At 40.1% G+C, this 20392-nt stretch overlaps 2 protein-coding genes across 2 annotated transcripts; one reads left to right on the top strand and one right to left on the bottom strand.

The window, feature by feature from the left end:
* Nucleotides 1-11898: 11898 nt before the first annotated feature.
* On the top strand, nucleotides 11899-14170 carry LOC127128137 (probable adenylate kinase 7, mitochondrial). The gene is made up of 4 exons (XM_051057384.1): nucleotides 11899-12298; nucleotides 12674-12814; nucleotides 13288-13473; nucleotides 13608-14170. Exons 1-4 carry the CDS (start codon nucleotides 11987-11989, stop codon nucleotides 13758-13760), a joined length of 792 nt encoding a protein of 263 aa, XP_050913341.1. The 5' UTR covers nucleotides 11899-11986; the 3' UTR covers nucleotides 13761-14170.
* Nucleotides 14171-14361: 191 nt separating this feature from the next.
* Nucleotides 14362-19654, bottom strand: LOC127128136 (uncharacterized). The gene is made up of 9 exons (XM_051057383.1): nucleotides 19452-19654; nucleotides 18370-19146; nucleotides 17098-18095; nucleotides 16449-16743; nucleotides 16111-16335; nucleotides 15609-15782; nucleotides 15263-15454; nucleotides 15056-15169; nucleotides 14362-14876 (listed from the first exon to the last, which is right to left on the bottom strand). Exons 2-9 carry the CDS (start codon nucleotides 19051-19053, stop codon nucleotides 14535-14537), a joined length of 3024 nt encoding a protein of 1007 aa, XP_050913340.1. The 5' UTR covers nucleotides 19054-19146; nucleotides 19452-19654; the 3' UTR covers nucleotides 14362-14534.
* Nucleotides 19655-20392: the final 738 nt, after the last annotated feature.

The following is a 20392-nucleotide window of genomic DNA, read 5'->3' as shown; positions in this document are numbered from 1 at the left end:
CTTCGATCTGAATATCGGAAAATTGGCCTGAATGCCACAAGCTGCATCGACCTGAACGTCGGAAACTTCTTTGATTTGAACATCGGAAAACTGGCCTGAATGCCACTTCGGTCTGGATACCGGAAAACTGGCCTGAATGCCACTTCGGTCTGGATACCGGAAAACTGGCCTGAATGCTGGCCTGAATGCCACTTCGGTCTGGATACCGGAAAACTGGCCTGAATGCCACTTCGGTCTGGATACCGGAAAACTGGCATGAATGCCACTTAGGTCTGGATACCGGAAAACTGACCTGAATGCCACTTCGGTCTGGATACCGGAAAACTGGCATGAATGCCACTTCGGTCTGGATACCGGAAAACTGGCCTGAATGCCACTTCGGTCTGGATACCGGAAAACTGGCCTGAATGCCACAAGTTGCATCGACCTGAACGTCGGAAACTTCTTCGATCTGAACATCGGAAAACTTCATGCCTGTCAGCATTGGCAGAAATAGGGAATGATAATAGAGGCGGCGCATGGGCCAATGACACTTGCTGGGGATAACAAAGGTAAGTCATGAACAATCTTCAGTCTGAGTACTGGAAACAACTTCTAGCTTATCACTTGGGATACCGAGAATGTTTTATGCTTACATGCGTATGTTTGAATTTTTCAATGGCGTAATGCTCCATGAAAATGGAAATGCTACGCGATTTGGAAGGATGCAATGCAATATGATTCTACATGCAGGGATGCGAAATGCTGGGTAGAATGTCAAGCCGAGGCAAGGGGATCTGCTGGGGAAATGATTACCATCCTCTGGGCTCTGGCCAGGCTGCTGGAGATACACACCACAATGAACTCTGTGGGGAGATGACTAGCCATGCGGTGTTCTGGCCATACCGAGACTCTGATCGGGGAAAGAATGACATTGGAAGCCTGCTGCTGAGGAAAACTACAATGGTTCTGGCAACCACGATTTGCGAGAGATGACTCAGCAGGGGGAGCAAACACATATACGGTATCGAGGTTCTGCTTCAAGGAAAGAAACCATGGATCTGGCATTGGGATTATCGATCTGGCATCGAACTCTAAGGAGCAGCCACTTCTGCTGGGAAGATAAAGTCTGGCACTGTCAACCCCGTTGGGGATATGTAGTCTGGTACTGTCAACTCTACTGGGGAGTGTATGTCCTGAAACAACCGCTTGGGGCAGTACGGTGGTGAGAAACTGCTGGGGATTGAAGAATCCAACGCTCTGATCAGCTCTGCAGGGATAAGACACCGAATTTCTCTGTTGGTGACTTCACTGGGGAAGATATTCACGATCATCTGCAGGGAATTTTAAGGAAATGCCCCGAGGGTATCTGTTCTGAATAGACGATCCAAAGCACTTAAAATTTACAACAATTTTAAATGTTTATTAAGCATGTACCTGTAAAGCCCTTATGTGTCATGATGCAATGTTTATCAAAAATTCGGACGTCATTTTTGCAAACAAAACAGTAAAATGAAAATGAAAACAGAGATATACTGAATAACATGATTTTATTGATTGAATGGCCTCTGAATAGGCATTTACATTAAGAAGCAATCCCTGGAAAGAGGTAATCGCACAATGGATAAAAACAGAAATTAATCTAATGGCAATGTGAAATGGATTTCTATTGGGTTCCAATTCTGCTATGACTTGCCCGTCTTCAAGATCCTCCAGATGATCAGCTTTCTGAAAGAGTGATTGGACTGTTTCCTATCCTTCAAAAATTTCCAGTCATTGGCACGAGATGAGATTCAGAACTACTCAGAACGCAGTCATTCGCTTAATCCCTAAATTTTGCTTGGATCGCCCTTTTCGGGTTTTCAATCCACCGGGATACCCATTTTTGCCTAAGTTGCCTTTTTAGGTTTTCAACTTACCGGGTGTACAATCTTTTTTTTTATTTTTGTCCCTAATTTTTGCCCGAACCTTTTCATTTTCTTGGTTCGCCGAGATGCCCATTTTTTGCCTGGACTATTCTTTTTACTGTCCAGCGGGTCTATTTTATGCGAAGTATTTTTTAATTGCGTCTGAGTTCACAGGGGAAGTGAAGTTTTCACCATCCATAGTTGCAAGCATTAAGGCCCCACCATCAAAAACCTTGGTGACAATATACGGTCCATCATAGTTAGGAGTCCACTTGCCCCTGTGATCTGTCTGAGGAGGAAGGATCCTTTTCAAAACTAGATCTCCAACTTGGAAACAACGAGGACGCACTTTCTGATCAAAGGCTCTCTTCATCCGACTCTGATACAACTGCCCACGACAAATGGCTGTCATTCACTTCTCTTCGATAAGACTCAACTCATTGAACCTTGTCCGAATCCATTCAGCTTCGTCTAGCTTGACATCCAACAAGACTCTTAGGGAAGGAATCTCCACTTCAACAGGTAGGACTGCTTCCATACCATACACAAGGGAGTAAGGGGTTGCCCCGGTCGATGTACGTACTGAAGTGCGGTACCCATGCAAGGCGAAAGGTAGCATCTCATGCCAATCTCTGTACGTGACGACCATCTTCTGCACAATCTTCTTTATGTTCTTATTTGCCGCCTCAACAACGTCGTTCATCTTAGGGCGGTAAGGGGAAGAATTGTGATGCTGAATGTTGAAGTTCTGACACAACTCCTTCATCATTTTGTTGTTGAGATTAGAACCATTATCAGTAATGATTCTTTCGGGAATCCCATAGCGACAAATGATTTCTTTCTTGATAAAACGGGCAATCACATGCCTGGTGACATTCGCGAACGACGCTGCTTCGACCCACTTGGTGAAATAGTCGATGGCAACAAGGATGAAGCGATGCCCATTGGAAGCAGTCGGCTCAATCTTTCCAATCATGTCAATACCCCACATAGAAAACGGCCACGGCGAAGCCATCACATTCAGAGGATTTGGCGGTACATGCACCTTATCAGCATAAATCTGGCATTTATGACACTTCCGAGCATACTTGAAACAATCTGATTCCATGGTCATCCAATAATAACCCGCTCTCAACAATTTCTTAGCCATTGCATGTCCGCTGGCATGAGTACCGAAGGAACCTTCATGAACTTCCTACATTAACATGTCCGCCTCGTGTCTGTCCACGCATCTGAGCAGAACCATGTCGAAGTTCCTCTTATACAGCACATCGTCTTTGTTCAAGAAGAAACTGCCTGCCAATCTTCTCAAAGTCTTTCTGTCATTGTTGGATGCCCATGCAGGGTACTCTTGATTCTTCAGAAAGCACTTGATATCGTGATACCAGGGCTTGTCATCGACTACCAGTTCAGCAGCAAACACGTACGCGGCCCTGTCAAGGCGCATCACATCGATCCTGGGAGCATGGTTCCAGCGAATTACCTTGATCATGGAGGATAGAGTAGCAAGTGCGTCTGCCATCTGGTTCTCATCACGAGGTATATGATACAATTTTACCGTTGTGAAGAAAGTCAAAAGTCTTCTCGTGTAATCTCTGTAGGGGACCAGAGTGGGCTGGAGAGTATTCCAATCACCATTCACTTGATTGATCACCAGAGCTGAATCTCCGAAGATGTCCAGAGTCTTGATTCTCAGATCAATGGCTTGCTCAATACCCAAGATACAGGCCTTGTACTCAGCTTCATTATTTGTGCACTCAAAAGTCAAACGAGCGGTGAAAGGCATGTGGGCACCCTTCGGAGTAGTAATGACAGCGCCAATTCCACTACCTCTAGCATTGACAGCCCCATCAAACAACAAAGTCCACTTTTCGTTTGGATCAGGTCCCTCCTCAACAACTGGCTCTTCACAGTCTTTCATCTTGAGGAACATGATGTCTTCATCAGGGAATTCAAACTTCATTGGCTCATAATCATCAATCGGTTGCTCGGCAAGGTAGTCTGACAGAATACTCCCTTTGATGGCCTTCTGTGACGTGTACTGAATATCATACTCTGTTAAAATCATTTGCCAACGAGCGACCCTTCCGGTAAGAGCTGGCTTCTCGAATATGTATTTCACTGGATCCATATTAGAAATCAACAAGGTAGTATGGTTCAACATATACTGCCTCAGTCGGCGAGCAGCCCAGGCCAAAGCACAGCAAGTTTTCTCAAGCTGCGAATATTTGACTTCACAGTCGGTAAACTTTTTGCTAAGGTAGTATATGGCATGCTCTTTTCGACCAGACTCATCATGCTGTCCCAATACGCACCCCATCGAGTTCTCAGTCACTGATAGGTACATTATCAGAGGTCTCCCAGGAACTGAAGGTATAAGGATCGGAGGTTTCTGTAGATACTCTTTTATCTTCTCGAAAGCCCTTTGACAATCTTCATTCCACCTGATAGCCTGATCTTTCCTCAGCAATTTGAAAATTGGCTCACACGTGGTTGTTAGGTGAGAGATGAACCTTGCAATGTAGTTCAACCTCCCTAAGAAACTACGGACTTGCTTCTCTGTTCTTGGCTCAGATATTTCTTGTATTGCTTTCACTTTGTCAGGATCCACCTCAATCCCTTTCCCGCTAACGATAAAACCCAACAATTTTCCCGATCTCACCCCGAAAGTGCACTTGTTCGGGTTAAGTCTCAGTTTGAATTTCCTCAAACGCTCAAACAGTTTCTGCAAATTCAACAAATGTTCTTCTTCTGTCTGAGATTTGGCAATCATATCGTCCATATAAACCTCGATTTCATGATGAATCATATCATGGAACAGAGTCACCATTGCTCGCTGATATGTTGCTCCGGCATTTTTCAGACCAAACGGCATCACCTTGTAGCAAAAGGTGCCCCATGGGGTTATGAAAGTTGTCTTTTCCATGTCTTCTGATGCCATCTTGATTTGGTTATAGCCAGAAAAGCCATCCATGAAGGAGAATACCGAGAACTGAGCTGTATTATCCACCAAAACGTCGATGTGAGGTAATGGGAAATCATCTTTAGGGTTAGCTCTGTTCAGATCCCGGTAGTCGACACACATCCGTACCTTTCCATCCTTCTTAGGTACTGGGACGATGTTTGCAACCCATGGCGGATAATTGGTGACTGTTAGAAACCCTGCATCCAACTGCTTTTGCACTTCTTCCTTTATCTTAACAACCATCTCTGGTCTTGTTCTTCTGAGTTTCTGCTTGACCGGAGGACAACCTTCTTTGAGAGGCAAGCGGTGTACCACGATTTCTGTGTCCAGCCCGGGCATGTCCTGATAAGACCAGGCGAAGATGTCAACGTATTCTTGCAGCAATTCAATCAGCCCTTTCTTCACATCATCTCTCAAAGCAGCCCCTATCTTGATTTCTCTCTTGGCGTCTTCGGTGCCGAGATTAATCACTTCAACAGACTCTTGATGCGGTTGAATGACCCTTTCTTCCTGTTTCAATAACCTGGTAAGTTCTTCAGGGAGTTCACAGTCTTCATCACCCTCTTCTTCAGCTTGAAAGATTGGATTTTCAAAGTCGAAGCGAGCCATAGCAGAACCGTTATCAATAGGATCTGGTGTTGTGCATCTGCATGAGTGATGGTATGTGCTTATGAGTGTGAACAAGAAGTGAAAACTAAATAAAACATTGCCATTTTTTATTTTGAAAAACTGCAAAAATAGAAAGATAGGGAACGAAATATTTGAATGCAAAAATACGTCCTTTATTTATGATAAAAATGCAAGTGTCACATAGATGGGCCCTACAATGAGTCATTACGCCCTGGGCGGAACGTAAGACTTGGATATGCATGAATAAACAAAGAAAATTACTCTTCAAGAAGAGTGACTTGGATAATCTCTTTAGAAGTCCAATTGTTGATGACTTCATCCGGGATCCTCGGACGCACCCAGTTGTCAATGTCACAATCACTATCCCCATCTTCTTCGTCGCCTGCAGAGACTTGACCATACTGAATGATGTCAGCACTGGAGAAAGTGATCGGCCCCTGAAGTGTCTGAGGCGTTGAAGTACACACATCCGAAACATCGGAATCCATTTCAGTTACATCATGGATTACAGAATCAGTAAGAACAACATCTGTGAATTCATTAGTAGCATCTTCAAACCCTTCTTCCTCAACCCCTTCCGCAGACTCTTGGACAGACAGACCCTTAACCTGGAGGATACCTTTGTCGAGCAAGGCCTGAATACCCTACTGTAGTTTCAAACAACCTCCACTCTGAGTGGCACAATCCAAACAACCCTTCCCACAACCGGGGAAGACATCGGCCTTCAGCAAGCATCCTTTGATATCCAACAATGGAGTCTTCAACTTCAACACATCCTTAATGGACTTGGCTTCTCCCTCTACCAAATTAACGTTCGCACCACCATGCTGGGGCATGGGATTGTTGACGACATTCAGAGCTGGTGCAAGGTCGATGGCCTTTGAATCTATGAGGTCCTGAACTACGTGCTTAAAAGCTTTGCAGTTCTCAATGTCATGGCCAGGTGCCCCAGAGTGGAAGCTACACCTAGCGTTGGCGTCGTAACCCACCGGAAGTCTACCAACAGGAGGAGCCAGAGTACGCAATTGCACAAGTTGTAGTTGTTGAAGACTAGAAAGCAATTGGGCGTACGACATTGGAAGGGTGTCGAAACGCCGGTCCATCATCCTTTGCCTCTGTTGATAAGCGGGTCTGTTACCCGGTTGCTGCTGCTGATACTGAGCTGGTTGACGTTGTGATTGTTGTTGTTGTAGTGGTGCTGCAGCTGGAATGGTCACAGCCGCAACATACGGTTGCTGATGATAATTCTGAAAATTTTTCCTCCGGTTATCCCTGTTCTGATAAGAAGATATGGCATTTGCATCCCCTTCTCTTCTCTTCTGTCCCTGAATGAACGGCTTCTTCACCCCTGATGAGGATCCACCTCCACTCTGGATCTTGTATGTCTTTAGGTAATTCTCCACCCTTTCTCCAGTAGAGACCACATCAGCAAAGTTGGAAGCATTGCAACCTACCAGACGCTCCAAGTAAGGTTCAGGCAGCGTATTCATGAACATGTTGGCCATTTCCTTTTCCAACATAGGAGGCTGAACACGGGAAGTTGTATCCCTCCAGCGTTGAGCGTATTCCCTGAAGCACTCATTGCTTTTAAGAGACAGATTCTGAAGTTGAGTTCTGTCCAGAGCCATGTCTGCATTATACTGATACTGCTTCACGAAAGCCTCTGCCAAATCCCTCCAGCAACGGATGTGGGCTCTGTCCAGCCTCATATACCATTCCAAGGATGCCCTAGCTAGGCTATCCTGGAAGAAGTACATAAGTAGCTTCTCGTCATCAGAGTATGCAACCATTTTACGGAAATAGGCTTGCACGTGAGTTTTGGGGCAAGAGCTGCCATTGTATTTGTCAAATATCGGGACCTTGAATTTCGGTGGCACCCTCACACCTGGGACCAGCCCCAAGTCAGCAACATCTACTCCCAGAGGATTCTGTCCTTCCACTGCCTTCAACCTTTCTTCCAATCTTCTAAACATGGGGTCCATGCCAAAGTCTTCCTGAAGCAAGGGGAACTGATCATCCTGACCATCCTGAATGGGTTGTTGACCGGAGGTGACATGTAGGATTGGGATAGGCCCCGATCCATTGGGACCATTAGCCTCTCCAGCTGGAGGATCAGCCAACGTCTCCGGTTGAGTAATAGGGGGATCCTTCTGCACCAATAATCTAAGCTCCTGCTGTCCTTGAGTCACCCCTTGAACCAAATCCATGAATTGATTCATGCGAATCTTCATCTCGGCGAGCTCTGCTTGTAGGCTTTCCATTACTCTCTGTTGATTCCTTCGGGTACCGTATCGGTGAATGCCTGAGTCAGCTATCCTGCTGATGGAACACCAAACAAACTGAGAACACTGTGGCGGTACCTGTTATGCAAGACATGCGGATGACTATGCAAATGCAATGACATGTTTATCAATTCCAAAAGTATTCTACCCCCTTGATTCCAGTCTCACATTTGATAAATAATGTAAAAAAAAAGACTAAGCCGTTGATGAGAACCAAGAAAATTCTGACTAGAATCAAGTAGAAGATATAAACCCCACAGAAATGGATAAACATGTGTTAAATGATATGAATGCAAATGATGTGATGCAACGATGTGAATGCAATGCAGTGGCATGTCAATCAGGATTGCTGTATCTGCTTGAACATCTGTCAGGTTGCACTGTCTGGAGAGAAATTAAGAGTACACCAAACAAAGGTCATGGGATGGATCATGTTATCCTTAATATCAACCACCCATTTTGGTGGATTATGGTTTACACCTTATCAACACCCGAGTTTCATTGATATTAAGGATACCTGATCGGATTAACCATGAATCAAGGGTTTGTTGCAAGCCACGAGCATGGAGTTTAGGTTAAGAACCACCCAAAAGGAGTGTACTAAGGTTTAAACCTGCCAAACATGTTCTACAAAAGGTTCCCATAGTCATAATCCCATCTTTCGGATATTATCAGAGGAACGACTACTCGTATTCCAACAATATTCTCAAGAGAGACTCTTATGAGTGTAGTATCGCGTAACAATCGTATCAAATCTTACATTTGAACGACTTTCGCACTACGTCCTACGAATAGGCCAAGATGGGTTAGGTAAACTAAGGTCCTTGGCTTCTTAGGTCTATATTGGAACAAGTAATGTCTAACCACAACTTACTTATGTGACATTATTGATCTCAACATGACCTCCACCAAGTGAATGGGCTTGCAAGTCAACTCGCTAAGGAATACTCCACACAAGTTGACAGGACTATGCCATTCTCCTATCTTAAGTGCACTCGAGTTCGGGTATAGAACTCATCTCACAAAGATCACCAAGAAGCCATAGCCAGCCAACAGATACAACAATGATATGTACACAATGCAATAAGGTAAAGCAGGTAAATAAATAACTGTACAAAAGCATGAACACCCAATAAACAAACAAACTACAAAAGCTAGGAGGGACTCGCTTAGGGAAACCGGGTCCCCAGCAGAGTCGCCAGCTGTCGCAACCTGAAAAATACAACGTGCGAAAAAACAACCGGCGAAAGAGAATGACAGGAGAGTCGCCACCGTGCGTTATTCATCCCAAAGGAGGGAAAGGAAACGCTCGAAGTAAACCTGAAAAAAGGAAAGGACAAGACGGGGTCTCGCAACCAAATCTTGGGTTCGGGAGTCGGTTATGCGAAGGGAAGGTATTAGCACCCCTACGCATCCATAATACTCTACGGGATCCACTTTTGTGGCTTTTTGTCTAAAGGGTGTGGGTTTGCCTAATGTACTATTTACTAAAAGGTTAAGAGAAATGACTCGCGTGGATGTCGCATCCACTGCATACGTATCTCATCTGAATAGGAGAATCAGAGTCTTCGTAGCTCGGCTGACCTATGGGTTAAGGGGATGTGTGCTCGCTAAGACATCGCGTCTTATGCCTACGTATCTCATCTGGAATGAGAATCAGAGCAAGCCGTAGTTCGGCTAACTACGGGGTTATGGATTGGGTTTTGGACGAACGACGTCACTACGCAATCTACCGGATGCTCGACCTTTGGAGACTTACTCGCCTGTAGTAGAAGGAGTAAACGTGTTGCTTTGGGTTTTAGGGTTTGGGATGCTCGAGGGCAAACAGGCAGTCCTTGACGAAGGAACCGTGCTACATGTGGGGATATGAATACAAAACACAAAACATGTATCTCAAAGTAAAATGCCACCAAGGGGCCCAAACATTGCCTCCTATCGAGGTCTTCCAGCTAAGAAAGCGATAAAGTACGAGAAAAGGAAAAAATTACCACACGGATAAAGATCCGAAGTTACAGCAATTAAAGGATTAGCAACCCTGAGATCTCTCCAGCTAGACCATCAAAGAAAATCAGTCAATACGATTAATCAGGATAAACCTCCGGATGGTATCCCTGCAAGAGTATGTGAGCCCTCGCGAAAACTCAACAGAAAGGTTAGACAAACAAGGTGAAATCCAGGGAAAACAATGCCATGGCAACGCAAAGACAGGTTAGAGAAACAAAATAGGGTAACCCAGAGTTGCCCCTAAATCAAAATGTAACCACATGAATAATTCCATCAAAATTCACAAAAGGCTCACAAAAAAGGTATCAAATTCACCCATGATACCTCATACATTTAGAGCATTCAAATTAAAGGCATAAAGATGATGGATATAGGGCAAACCTGATTGGAGAGCTTGATTGAAATTGAGTTGCACCCGTGAGGTTTACAAGTTGAGTTCCCTTCAGGGTTTGGAGGCTGCTTTGAGTTCTCTGTCAGGTCTTCTCTCACTATCTTTTTCCTCAGGGTTTTGTTCCAAGGAAACCTCAGAGTGTTTTGTTTCTCCTCAAAATCCCCCTTTGTTCTGTCTTCTTTCTCTCACTATCTTTTTCCAGTGAATCTCCCAGTGTCACTCCTCTATTGAAACTTCAGTATTTATAGACTGATTTTCGTGGGTAGTGGGCTCAAATGAGGGAGACCCAAGTCCAAAATAATTTGTTATATTTTATTTATTTATTGAGTTTAATTGAAATACACTGACAGTGTAAAAGGATTTTACACCGTCAATTAATCATAGATGTCGAATATTAAAAGAAGTTTGACTTTTATTTTAAAAATCTATAAAGTAATACAAACGGATGATGGTGATGAATCGACGGTGTAAAACTTTTTACACTGACAGTGTATAGTAATTAATCTCTTATTTATTTTATTTATTTATTTAATTAATTAATTAATTAATTAACTAAATAATTTTTTTTTCGTTTTTTTTTTTTCGTTTTTTTTTAGGAAAAATGAAGGGTAAATTTTGGGGTATTACAACATCCAACCACAATACCAAGAGCATACCACGTACCACCACCAACAAATAAATCATTAACCAGAGACCTAGCATCGCTTCACACCCAACACATCACCCTATCAAAGCCACCTTAACCAGAACACTCAACGATCATTCAACATCAACCGTTCCTCCTCTTACCATAGCCAAGAAGCCCAAACCTCACAAAACCGAAACCTTCAACAACCCTATCTCTACCAAACACCCCAACAATCTTTCCAACCTTTCCTCGACGCATCATTCACACCTATGTCTCCCTTCAACCGTCCCGGTCGCCCACCAATAAGTCAAACACAACCCAACTACTCTGGCATAGGTCATGAACTCAACTATGGCGGTACACCTTCGATGCATACTTAAGACTATGCTGATTTGTCTGACTATCTCAACATGCCATCTCTTGTAGTTGATAGTGATGTTCCTGGCCCCTCAGATGCTCAAACACCAATTGTGAATCATCAATGCAGGTTAGGGCCACGGGTTCGGGTAGCTAGGGGATGTGGGACTGGAGGTCGGTTAGGTGATCCCGATCACCAACATTAGTTTTTTTGTGTAAGCGAGAATTTATATTAATATGAATTGGTCCTATTTCGAAATTATGTATCACGTAGACTGTTTAACAAAAAAAATTGCAAAATACACTGAGGTGTCAATCCAATTGACGTCTCTTTTGAAACCATACACATGAGCATCAATTGAATTGGTTGCACCATGTGCTCTAGCCAATCCAATTGGCACCTGCATTCTAATTTTAAGAGGGTGCGTCAATCGGTGCCTCATCCTAAAAATGAGATAGTTTGAGAATTTTTTTTAAAATAAAATTATTTTGAGTTTTTTTTTTGAAAAACTGGATTATTTTAGTAAAAAATAAATATGGATTAATTTTTCTTTAAGGAACAAATTATTTATCACTTTTGGTCTCCCTTAAATAGAACTTTACCAAATTACACAACCCAACATTCATTTACAACCGTCTAAGACATCATCTTGATTCCGCCAATCACAACAAGTCAACTTCACAAACCATCAAAACAGGGCTCGCTCCCGCCACGCACCCAAGAGTGGCACTCTCGTAATTCCCACAACAAAACAGTGTCATTTCTCTAACCCCACACCCTTCTTAAAACCCCAGGGTTCCTCCTTCCGCAGCCACACTCTTTCTCAACAGAAAACCTCCACCATGTCCGCGATCGTACGCCTCAGAGCAATCGCACACCTCCGATTCCATCACAACCGTCCATTCGGATCCGCAGCCGCTCTACAATACAACTACGACGATGAAGAAGAATTCGAGTATATCGCGCCACGTGGCATGCTTGACACGGAAGGTTCCGCGCCGGAGCGTGGAGTTCAGTGGGTTATGATTGGTGAACCTGGAGCTAAGAGACACATGTTCGCCGAAAGACTCTCGAAGCTTCTAGAAGTTCCGCACATTTCCATGGCATCGCTTCTTCATCAAGAACTCAACCCTCGTTCTTCTCTCTATCAGCAGGTAATCGTTAATTATCTTTCTTAATTTTGCGTTTAATTCATATTATTAATTATTAATTTCTTCATAATCCGTTGTATTTTCCCTCTATAAGAATTTCAGGTTAAAGTTATAGCTTTATGTTGTAAAGAGAAGAATATTTATCTTTTGATTAAAATGAAAAGAAAAGTGAGAATTACATTAAATTAGGTAGTAACTAATTACTAACTACTATAAAACAAAGTTATTATCTTTGCTAATGAGCTTCACCGTTTAAATTGGTTGTGCTTTTGTGATGTTTTTTGTTGGTGAATATAAAAATCATATAACTAATTATTGTGTATCAAAACCAAACTCTCTTATTAGTGTATGCATGTGTGATTTTTTGTTCTAATTCAGATAGCTAATGCCTTGGATCATGGAAAACTTGTACCTGAGGAAATCATTTTTGCTCTGTTATCAAAGAGATTGGAAGATGGATACTATAGAGGTGAAACTGGGTTCATTCTTGATGGAATTCCTAGAACAAGAATTCAAGCTGTAAGTTTGTTTCATTTATACCAATACTAATTCTTATTAGTACAACTTAGTATTACTAATTTCATGTTTTCGACATAAAATTAAAAATGAAAACATTATCAGTTAATGTTTTTTTCTGTTGATTATTATTACTATTGTTAGATTACAATAGAGTATTTGGAGTAGCTTCTTTGGATTTTGGACCTATTTTATGGTATAGGTGTTTGGAAGAGCTTTTGAAAATAACTTATAGGGTTTATAAGCTGTTTTGGGCTAAGTCGGAGAGTTTACCCTCATTCTATTTTTGATAAGTGCTTAAATTGTTGTAGTTAGATATTCCTGTAAGAATTTATTTGTTGTATCATGCCTGCTGAAATCACCAAAATTCTGAATATTTCCAATTTTTCTGAGGCAATGAAGTTCAACCTGAATTTAGCTTAGTTTGCTTTTATGCCCCATCTTTAAATTTGGATTGTTACCGGACTATTTTGCAGGATATTCTCAATCACATTGCTCATGTTGATCTAGTGGTGAATTTCAAATGTCCGCAAGAGGATATATTGAAAAAGAAACTGGGACTTCATAAATTTACTCCAGGCCAAGAACATATTTATACAACCAGTTCTTGGACCCCAACCAAGCAGTCACAGGATGAACATGGCCACAAGCGTGCAGAAGAGGTGACTTTTCATATATAATCTTTCTTAAACTGGTTTGAGATTGCTCATTTGTCTATCTTTGGTTCTAATACACTAGATACTATGAGTTAATACTTGTCGTAATTTGTTTTTTTGTCTGTATCTTTCATCTGTAGTCCAAGATGTTGGAAGATTACTACAGGAAGCAGAAGAAACTTTTGAATTTCGAAGTCGCAGGTGGAGCTGGAGAAACCTGGAAGGGACTTCTGGCTGCACTACATCTCCAGCATATTAATGCTCTTAGTTCGTCTCAAAAATTGACTGCGTGAAGAAAGGGCATTAATCTTCATTGTGGCACCCCATTCATCCCTCCTCGGCATTATACCATATGTGAATATGAGAGGCAGTAGAATTTAAAGGAAATTTTACGATAGTGTCCCAATTATTGGAGAATTTGATTTTGAAAATTTTGAGAATTTAAGTTTGTTCTGAAGTACACATTTTATATGAACACAAATTCTTGTAGTGACGGTGTGAGTCTTTTTTTCTTCATTTTAATTGTGTTCCATTCTTTTCTTCTTTTTTCTAGTTTCTAGTAACATGTCTGGTCCCAGAATCAACAAGCAAATGACACGAGACATTAGCTTTCAACTTTATTCATGTGATGTTCAAACTTTAAGACTTTCTCATGTTTTAGTCTCAGATTGGTTTTTATTACAGCCAAATTATGTTGCCAATTTGTAATCAATGTAGTTGAAGGCCCTGTTTTTTTTTTGTTTATATTTCTATCTAATTCACGAGTACTTTGTGATTGACTAATGAATCTACAATTTCTTATGCTTTTCATTTTAGAAGAAAATTACACTTGATTTAGTCTTTGAAACTCATTTAAATTAACTAAACATATGATAGTCATTATATAAAGGCAAATCAGAATCAACCGTTATGACTTTATTATACACTACAGGCATAGGCTCGATTTTATATTACATGCATGTCATTTTCACTATCTCGTGTCATAAGACTAATTAGTTGTAACACCTCTACTAATTCTTTTTACAACGCATACTATAACTATTACATGAAAGGGGGCTAAAATAAGGTCACTCGCTGATCATCCAAACATTCCTAAGAAGTTCATATCTGACATTAGACTCATTGTGACTTTCTTTCCACTTCAAGTTTGGTTTTGTTGATACTGGTGAGGAGGAATTGTTGAATAAAATTGAAGATAATGGGGAGTTTAATTCATCGAGCTCGTCATCACTCGTGTGTGACTTTCTGACAACAGATGATCTGCTTCTTCTCAGCTGACTAATCTGAGATTCCCGTCCAATCTCCCCGACAATGTTTGCAATCATTATTGCTTGCGGGGGTGAATATATAATGGGAGCAGCAATGCATGGGAAGTTGTTGACAGACTCGTTTTCCTCCTCGAGACCATCCTGCAACAAACATATATTCATCACACACCATATTAATTTCACTAAGCCTCTATCAAACACATTTCACAATTTAAAAAACATTTAATCCGTTGTATATATGCTGACATGTGAAGTGTCAACTAATATTCTATAAATAAATTAAAAGTACAAACACATAAATGCAAGTTTGGTCATCTAACCTGTGAATCCAGAGCTACAAACACATCAGTGGGAATTGGATCCGGGCAAAACTCATCCGGGACAAAATTGTCAAGAATCTTCTTGATTATAGATGCACCAAACATTGGGCAGACCTTCACAAACAAGGATCCTTTTACTATTATTGAGAAGAAACTTGCAGCAAGTTAAAAAACTGAATAAAGTAAAGCACAAATTCATTTGCTAACCTCTTTCCTGATGGATGCGCTTAACAACATATCCTTAGGAAGCATCAAGAGATCACTTAGTGCATTAAGAAGATGGAAGGCCTTGAAGGATGCATTTCCATCATTGTTATCAATGTCATCATCTTTATCCTTAAGCGAGTCGTCGTCGTCCATATCAAATAGGTCAGTCAACCATCTAGACCAGTTACCAACCTGAAAATTTTAAAACAGAAATGAAAACAGACAACTAAATTTAAAGGCACATTCAAGACACAATAGTCATACGGGTAGTAAATTGAATGTAAATATGTTGTTTGAATAAATTAGATTCTATAGCTTGCACAAAAACTATGAGATAGAATGTTACCGCAGTTTTTAGCAGAGCACCAGCTCCAAAGCTTGATTTACCAGGTGGAATGGGGAGAACCTTAGGATCACTAATTGGATCAGATATAGGATCAGATGGAATGTCATCAGCCGATTCGCGAAGAATGGCATTTAACATAGCAACATCTAATCTGGCAATGCACTGCTCCATTACCTACAGATTACAAAAATGCATTCTAATGTCAATGTAATCGCTTAAACTGAACAGAGTTTAGATTGAACAGTGATTAGTATATTCAAAGGTATCATTTTCTGGTGAGGCACAAAGATACCTTCCATGTCATCTCCACAGTTCACAAGAAACAATAGAGGAATTTGTGAGGAAAAGGAAAAAGGAATGACTAAAAGCAGACAGTATGAAACCGTTCACAGTTTTTTTCATTAAAAAGACCCCTTTTATCATCAGGTGAAAAACACCAAATGGTTTCTCAATTCCTTTTAGCGTAGTAAAAAAACAGGACAAAGGAACTTGAGGAACTAACCAATCTAGGCAACACAGACAGACAACCACACTCATGTCCCAAAGCTCGGACTGGACAGATCCTTTCACATGATTCTTTAAAAGCATTCTTCCAAATATCTAATGATAAATTTCCAGTCTCTTGACCTTGTAAGCTAGACATCTTCGTTAAGCTTTTACTATTGACAGAACTCACATCATTATGAGTAATCTTTGCATCAACAAGCTGCATATGTGGAGTCAGAGACTGGACACAGATGAACAAAGGCTTGTGTTAGAGCCAATAGAATTGTCAACATCAATAATCAGCTGTATGGATATTTAAGACTGTCGAAATGGAGTGTGAGATAAAAGAGCTACCTGCCACCAAATAGATTCTACAATGCGAGAGAAGATCCAATTTTCCACCTTTTCCAGTGCTGATGTGAACACGTTTGGGTCATCCCAGTTAGCAAAACCTCCATATTCAACTGCTATATTTTCACTTTTCTTAGGAGAGAAACCCTTCCATATTAATGGTTGTACAGTCTTTCCATTCCCCTCTCCACTCTTCCTTCTTGCAATAGTTCCATAAGGACTTGATCTTGCAACATCCTTGGTGGTTTGGCTTATAATTGTTCTCAAAACAATAGAATTAGACAGCCAAAACGTCAACCTGTATCCATATGCAAGATGTTAACCAGTAGAAATCGGTACAGTTTGTATTCAAATTATAATTTCCACATCATGCAGTGAAAAATCAGCTGATCGACTACTAACAATTATTCTGGTCCAATTTCATTTAGAATTCCATGCAGGATATTTTTCGGTTAGTATAGTCTTGTTACATATTTTTTATTCAGAATATGCTCATTATTGTTTTAGGAAATGTTTTGAAACAGCAGGCCGTACGATAAATCAACATTAGCTTGAGTGGTGATGGGATAATGCTAAATAGTTGCAATAAAAGGCAGTAAACAAGAACCTGATCATAGAAAATAAAAACTAATAACCCAAATATATGACTCACCTTGGGACATCATTTCCACATGCCTTTGCAACAAGTACTAATCCTGAAACAGCACTTTTAGCTGCACCAGACCTTCTTGCTGGAATATTTTCTTTACAAGCATGAATGTACAGTCTGGAAAGGCGTCGCGCAGGCGCATGAACCTTACTCATGGAGCTTCCGTGCTCAGCAGCTACAGAATATAAAGCAGCCTCGACTGAAGCAGCTTCTCGTAATTCTCCTTCAAGCATCTTTATCTTGTTTTCTAAATGTTCAATCTTGCTGTCTAAACTGGTATTTCTGGCATCCCTTGGATAAACCTTACCATCTTTTCTGTCATTGCTTCTGATGTTTCCTCCATTGTTTTGAGCATCTCCATTAATGCCATTTTCCTTTACTTCACCATGGTGATTGCTACTAAGTGATCCAGTACTCCTAGTTAAGTCTCCTGATGACCTTACAGACTTTACATATTTCAATCTTTCACTTTTTGGAATATTGCCAAGCTTGTCCTCAACAGAACTATAGTAATATTCATCACTTACTCCTTCCCTCGTACAATATTTGTCTGCTTCCTCACATATCTCGTTTAATTTGTCCTTGATTTCCAAACCATCACATTTTACTGAGCCTGGGCTTTTGTTCATGAAGCAATTGCTATCTAGAGAAACAGCGTTGCTAGAATAAGCACCTTGGTTATTGTTTGTTTCAACATTTGTAGCCTTTACCTGAATCTCCTGATTCGAATTTTCATGATCACTGCTTTTTGACCTACTCATTGAACTTTCGACCAAGGATATGGGAAAATAATCAGCACTAGGAGAAACAACATGTTTTTGGGTTGTCTCTAAACCATTGTTGGGAGTATTTTCCATAGAATTATGACCATTTCCTGGACTCGTCTCTGGTCTCGCATACATATCCTGTTGCATCATGTTTAATTTCTCATCCCTTGTTTCTGAAACCAGGTGATGTTCCTTGTCATTCCTACCGTTTTTTCGAGCTGATCCATTCTGTGACTGAGTAACAATCACTATACGGTTTAGATATGCTATTCAAGCAGACCGCATGTGGATAATGACATGAAAATAGAATTTCTAATTTTCCTTGCATTGATTCATTAGAACAATTTAATGTGAAAGGGAAATAACTTTATGGTCTTATTCATGTAATAGGAACGAAGGACAGACAATTTAAATCGCCACACATTATTATTGATTAATTATAGTTAAAGAAATATATGTTCCTACTATGAATAAAAGAATAGAATAGAATATGGGAAAACATGAGTACCTCTTCAAGATTAGGAAGCATATACCCAATCGATTCGGGAGAGTTCGTAACTGCAGCCAAAGATGAATGAGAGGAAACATCATCATCAGTAATAGAAGCAATCTCAGCTTCCTCAGCATATTCCCCATTCATCAATGCCGATACAGAATCACCGCTACTGCAGTTTTCCTTTGATAAACTGTCCTTCAACGTAGACTTGGTACGATTCTTTTCAACAGGGTCGATTTTGACAAATAAAAGTGGCTGATCTGTGTTTCTGTAGTTTCTCTTGCAGTTCAATGGTACACTAACGCTTAAAGTCTCTCTTAGTATACCACAATCCGCTAAGTCTACAATAGCGGTCCCCAGCAACTGACCCTTAACAATCTTATCCCTTCTAGGCTCATACAAGTTAAACTCCAATGTATTCTTCTGGAAAACTTCAGCATCAGCATTTTTAACAGACATATCCTTCACCAATGTCACAGAAAGCCTAAATGACTCATTAAACTCAATTTTTCCTTCATCAATTGAAGAGGAAACAAGTTTAGTTGACCCAGAAGAGCGTTCTCCGTTCTCCCATTGTAGCAATACCGATCGAATAGATCTAAGAGATTGCGATGGGGGCCAAGGCTTTAGCTCCTGTATGTGGATCAGATACTCCAATTGAACCGTACCGCCACTTCTCCGGTTCTTTCCTTTCATGGTTTTCAAGATTATGAAACCTCTCAAGATAAAAAAAAAACTTATACTTCCTTAAATGCAGTTGAATGTGTTGCACAAATAGTCACAAACCCTCTGAAATAAAAAAATAAAAAAAAGTGTCCAAAAAATGAAAACTCAGTTAAGCATTTTTACAAACAATTCATGTGTATTAGCAACAATTCAGATCAAGAAAGTGGTGAAGAAAACCCAGTAAAAAAAATTAAAACTTTAAGCTAAAATATAGCAGAAAATGGGTAATGCAGATGATAGAGTAAGGTTACAGATAAAGTATACAATTTTACCAACAAACTAAAAAAGTAACACAAGTTAAGAAAACATCCAATGAAAAAAGAAAGCTTGAAATAGAAGAAGAGGGAATAGCATAATAGAAATCTTACCAAGAAAGCAGTGGCAGGTAGAGATGGTGGTAACAGAATCAGAAATCTGAAAGCTAGATTGGACTTGTTGAGTGTGACTCAGAAGCTGCAAGTGAAGGAAAATGGAGAATGTTATGATAAAATAATATATGAAAAAGAAGATTAATAATAATATATGAACATGATAAGTGCAGGTTTTTATTTTTCAATGTGAAAATAACTATTTTAGTATTATTATTTAAAAAATTGGGAGCCATTGATTTTGTTGTTGAATATTATTTAATTGTTTGTTCTGTTGTTATTGGCATGTAACAGTTTATTGTGCTGAGCACGTTTAAAAGAAGAATCACAAAGTGGAAAAAAGTGGATCAATTCATATTGAAAAAATTAGAGGGAGAATGATGATTTGTATTATTAAGTTTTAGTAGGTTTAAAATTTAGGTTAGTAAACAATGTGAGGGTCTGGAAAATACATGTTTATTATGAATTTTTAGCTCAATTGATAGGAGTATAATTATTTGAGGAATTTTAGGTTGACTTGAGATTGTTGAAAATTAATAAATGGGAAAATGAACTATTAAGTTTTTGTAGATTTCTGGTCAGTAAATTGTTCATAAGTCATGATCTCCTTTACACACATTATTTTGAGAGGAAACTGAAGCCATTAGAAATTAGATAGAATTTAGCACAAAATAAACTTTGATATGATTTAGTTTGATTATGATACGAGAGGAAATTGAATAATAAGTTTAGTTACTGATTTGAAATTCTGCTATTTGAACATCAGCATTTTATCTATAACTAATGCTACATAGATCTTTTAGAAGTAAAATAAAAAAAAATAAAAAAATAAAAAGATGTAGCATGTTTCACGAGTTATACTCTTGACTGACTTAAATTATTTAAGTATATTGCAATTTGAGGAACTAGACCTAAATATGGAGACTATTATAGAGAGGTAT

This window comes from Lathyrus oleraceus, chromosome 3, assembly GCF_024323335.1.
Source record: "Lathyrus oleraceus cultivar Zhongwan6 chromosome 3, CAAS_Psat_ZW6_1.0, whole genome shotgun sequence".
Taxonomy (NCBI): Eukaryota; Viridiplantae; Streptophyta; class Magnoliopsida; order Fabales; family Fabaceae; genus Lathyrus; species Lathyrus oleraceus.
This window is presented reverse-complemented; position numbering and strand designations above follow the sequence as displayed.

Excerpts from the sequence above, each read along its gene's own strand:
- LOC127128137 (XM_051057384.1), top strand. The coding sequence starts at position 11,987 with ATGTCCGCGATCGTACGCCTCAGAGCAATCGCACACCTCCGATTCCAT. Across the intron at positions 12,299-12,673 it reads GTTCTTCTCTCTATCAGCAG|ATAGCTAATGCCTTGGATCA; the intron begins GTAATCGTTAAT and ends GTTCTAATTCAG. Across the intron at positions 12,815-13,287 it reads CTAGAACAAGAATTCAAGCT|GATATTCTCAATCACATTGC; the intron begins GTAAGTTTGTTT and ends ACTATTTTGCAG.
- LOC127128136 (XM_051057383.1), bottom strand. The coding sequence starts at position 19,053 with ATGAAAGGAAAGAACCGGAGAAGTGGCGGTACGGTTCAATTGGAGTAT. Across the intron at positions 16,336-16,448 it reads TAGAATCTATTTGGTGGCAG|TCTCTGACTCCACATATGCA; the intron begins GTAGCTCTTTTA and ends ATCTGTGTCCAG. Across the intron at positions 15,455-15,608 it reads GTGCTCTGCTAAAAACTGCG|GTTGGTAACTGGTCTAGATG; the intron begins GTAACATTCTAT and ends TAAAATTTTCAG.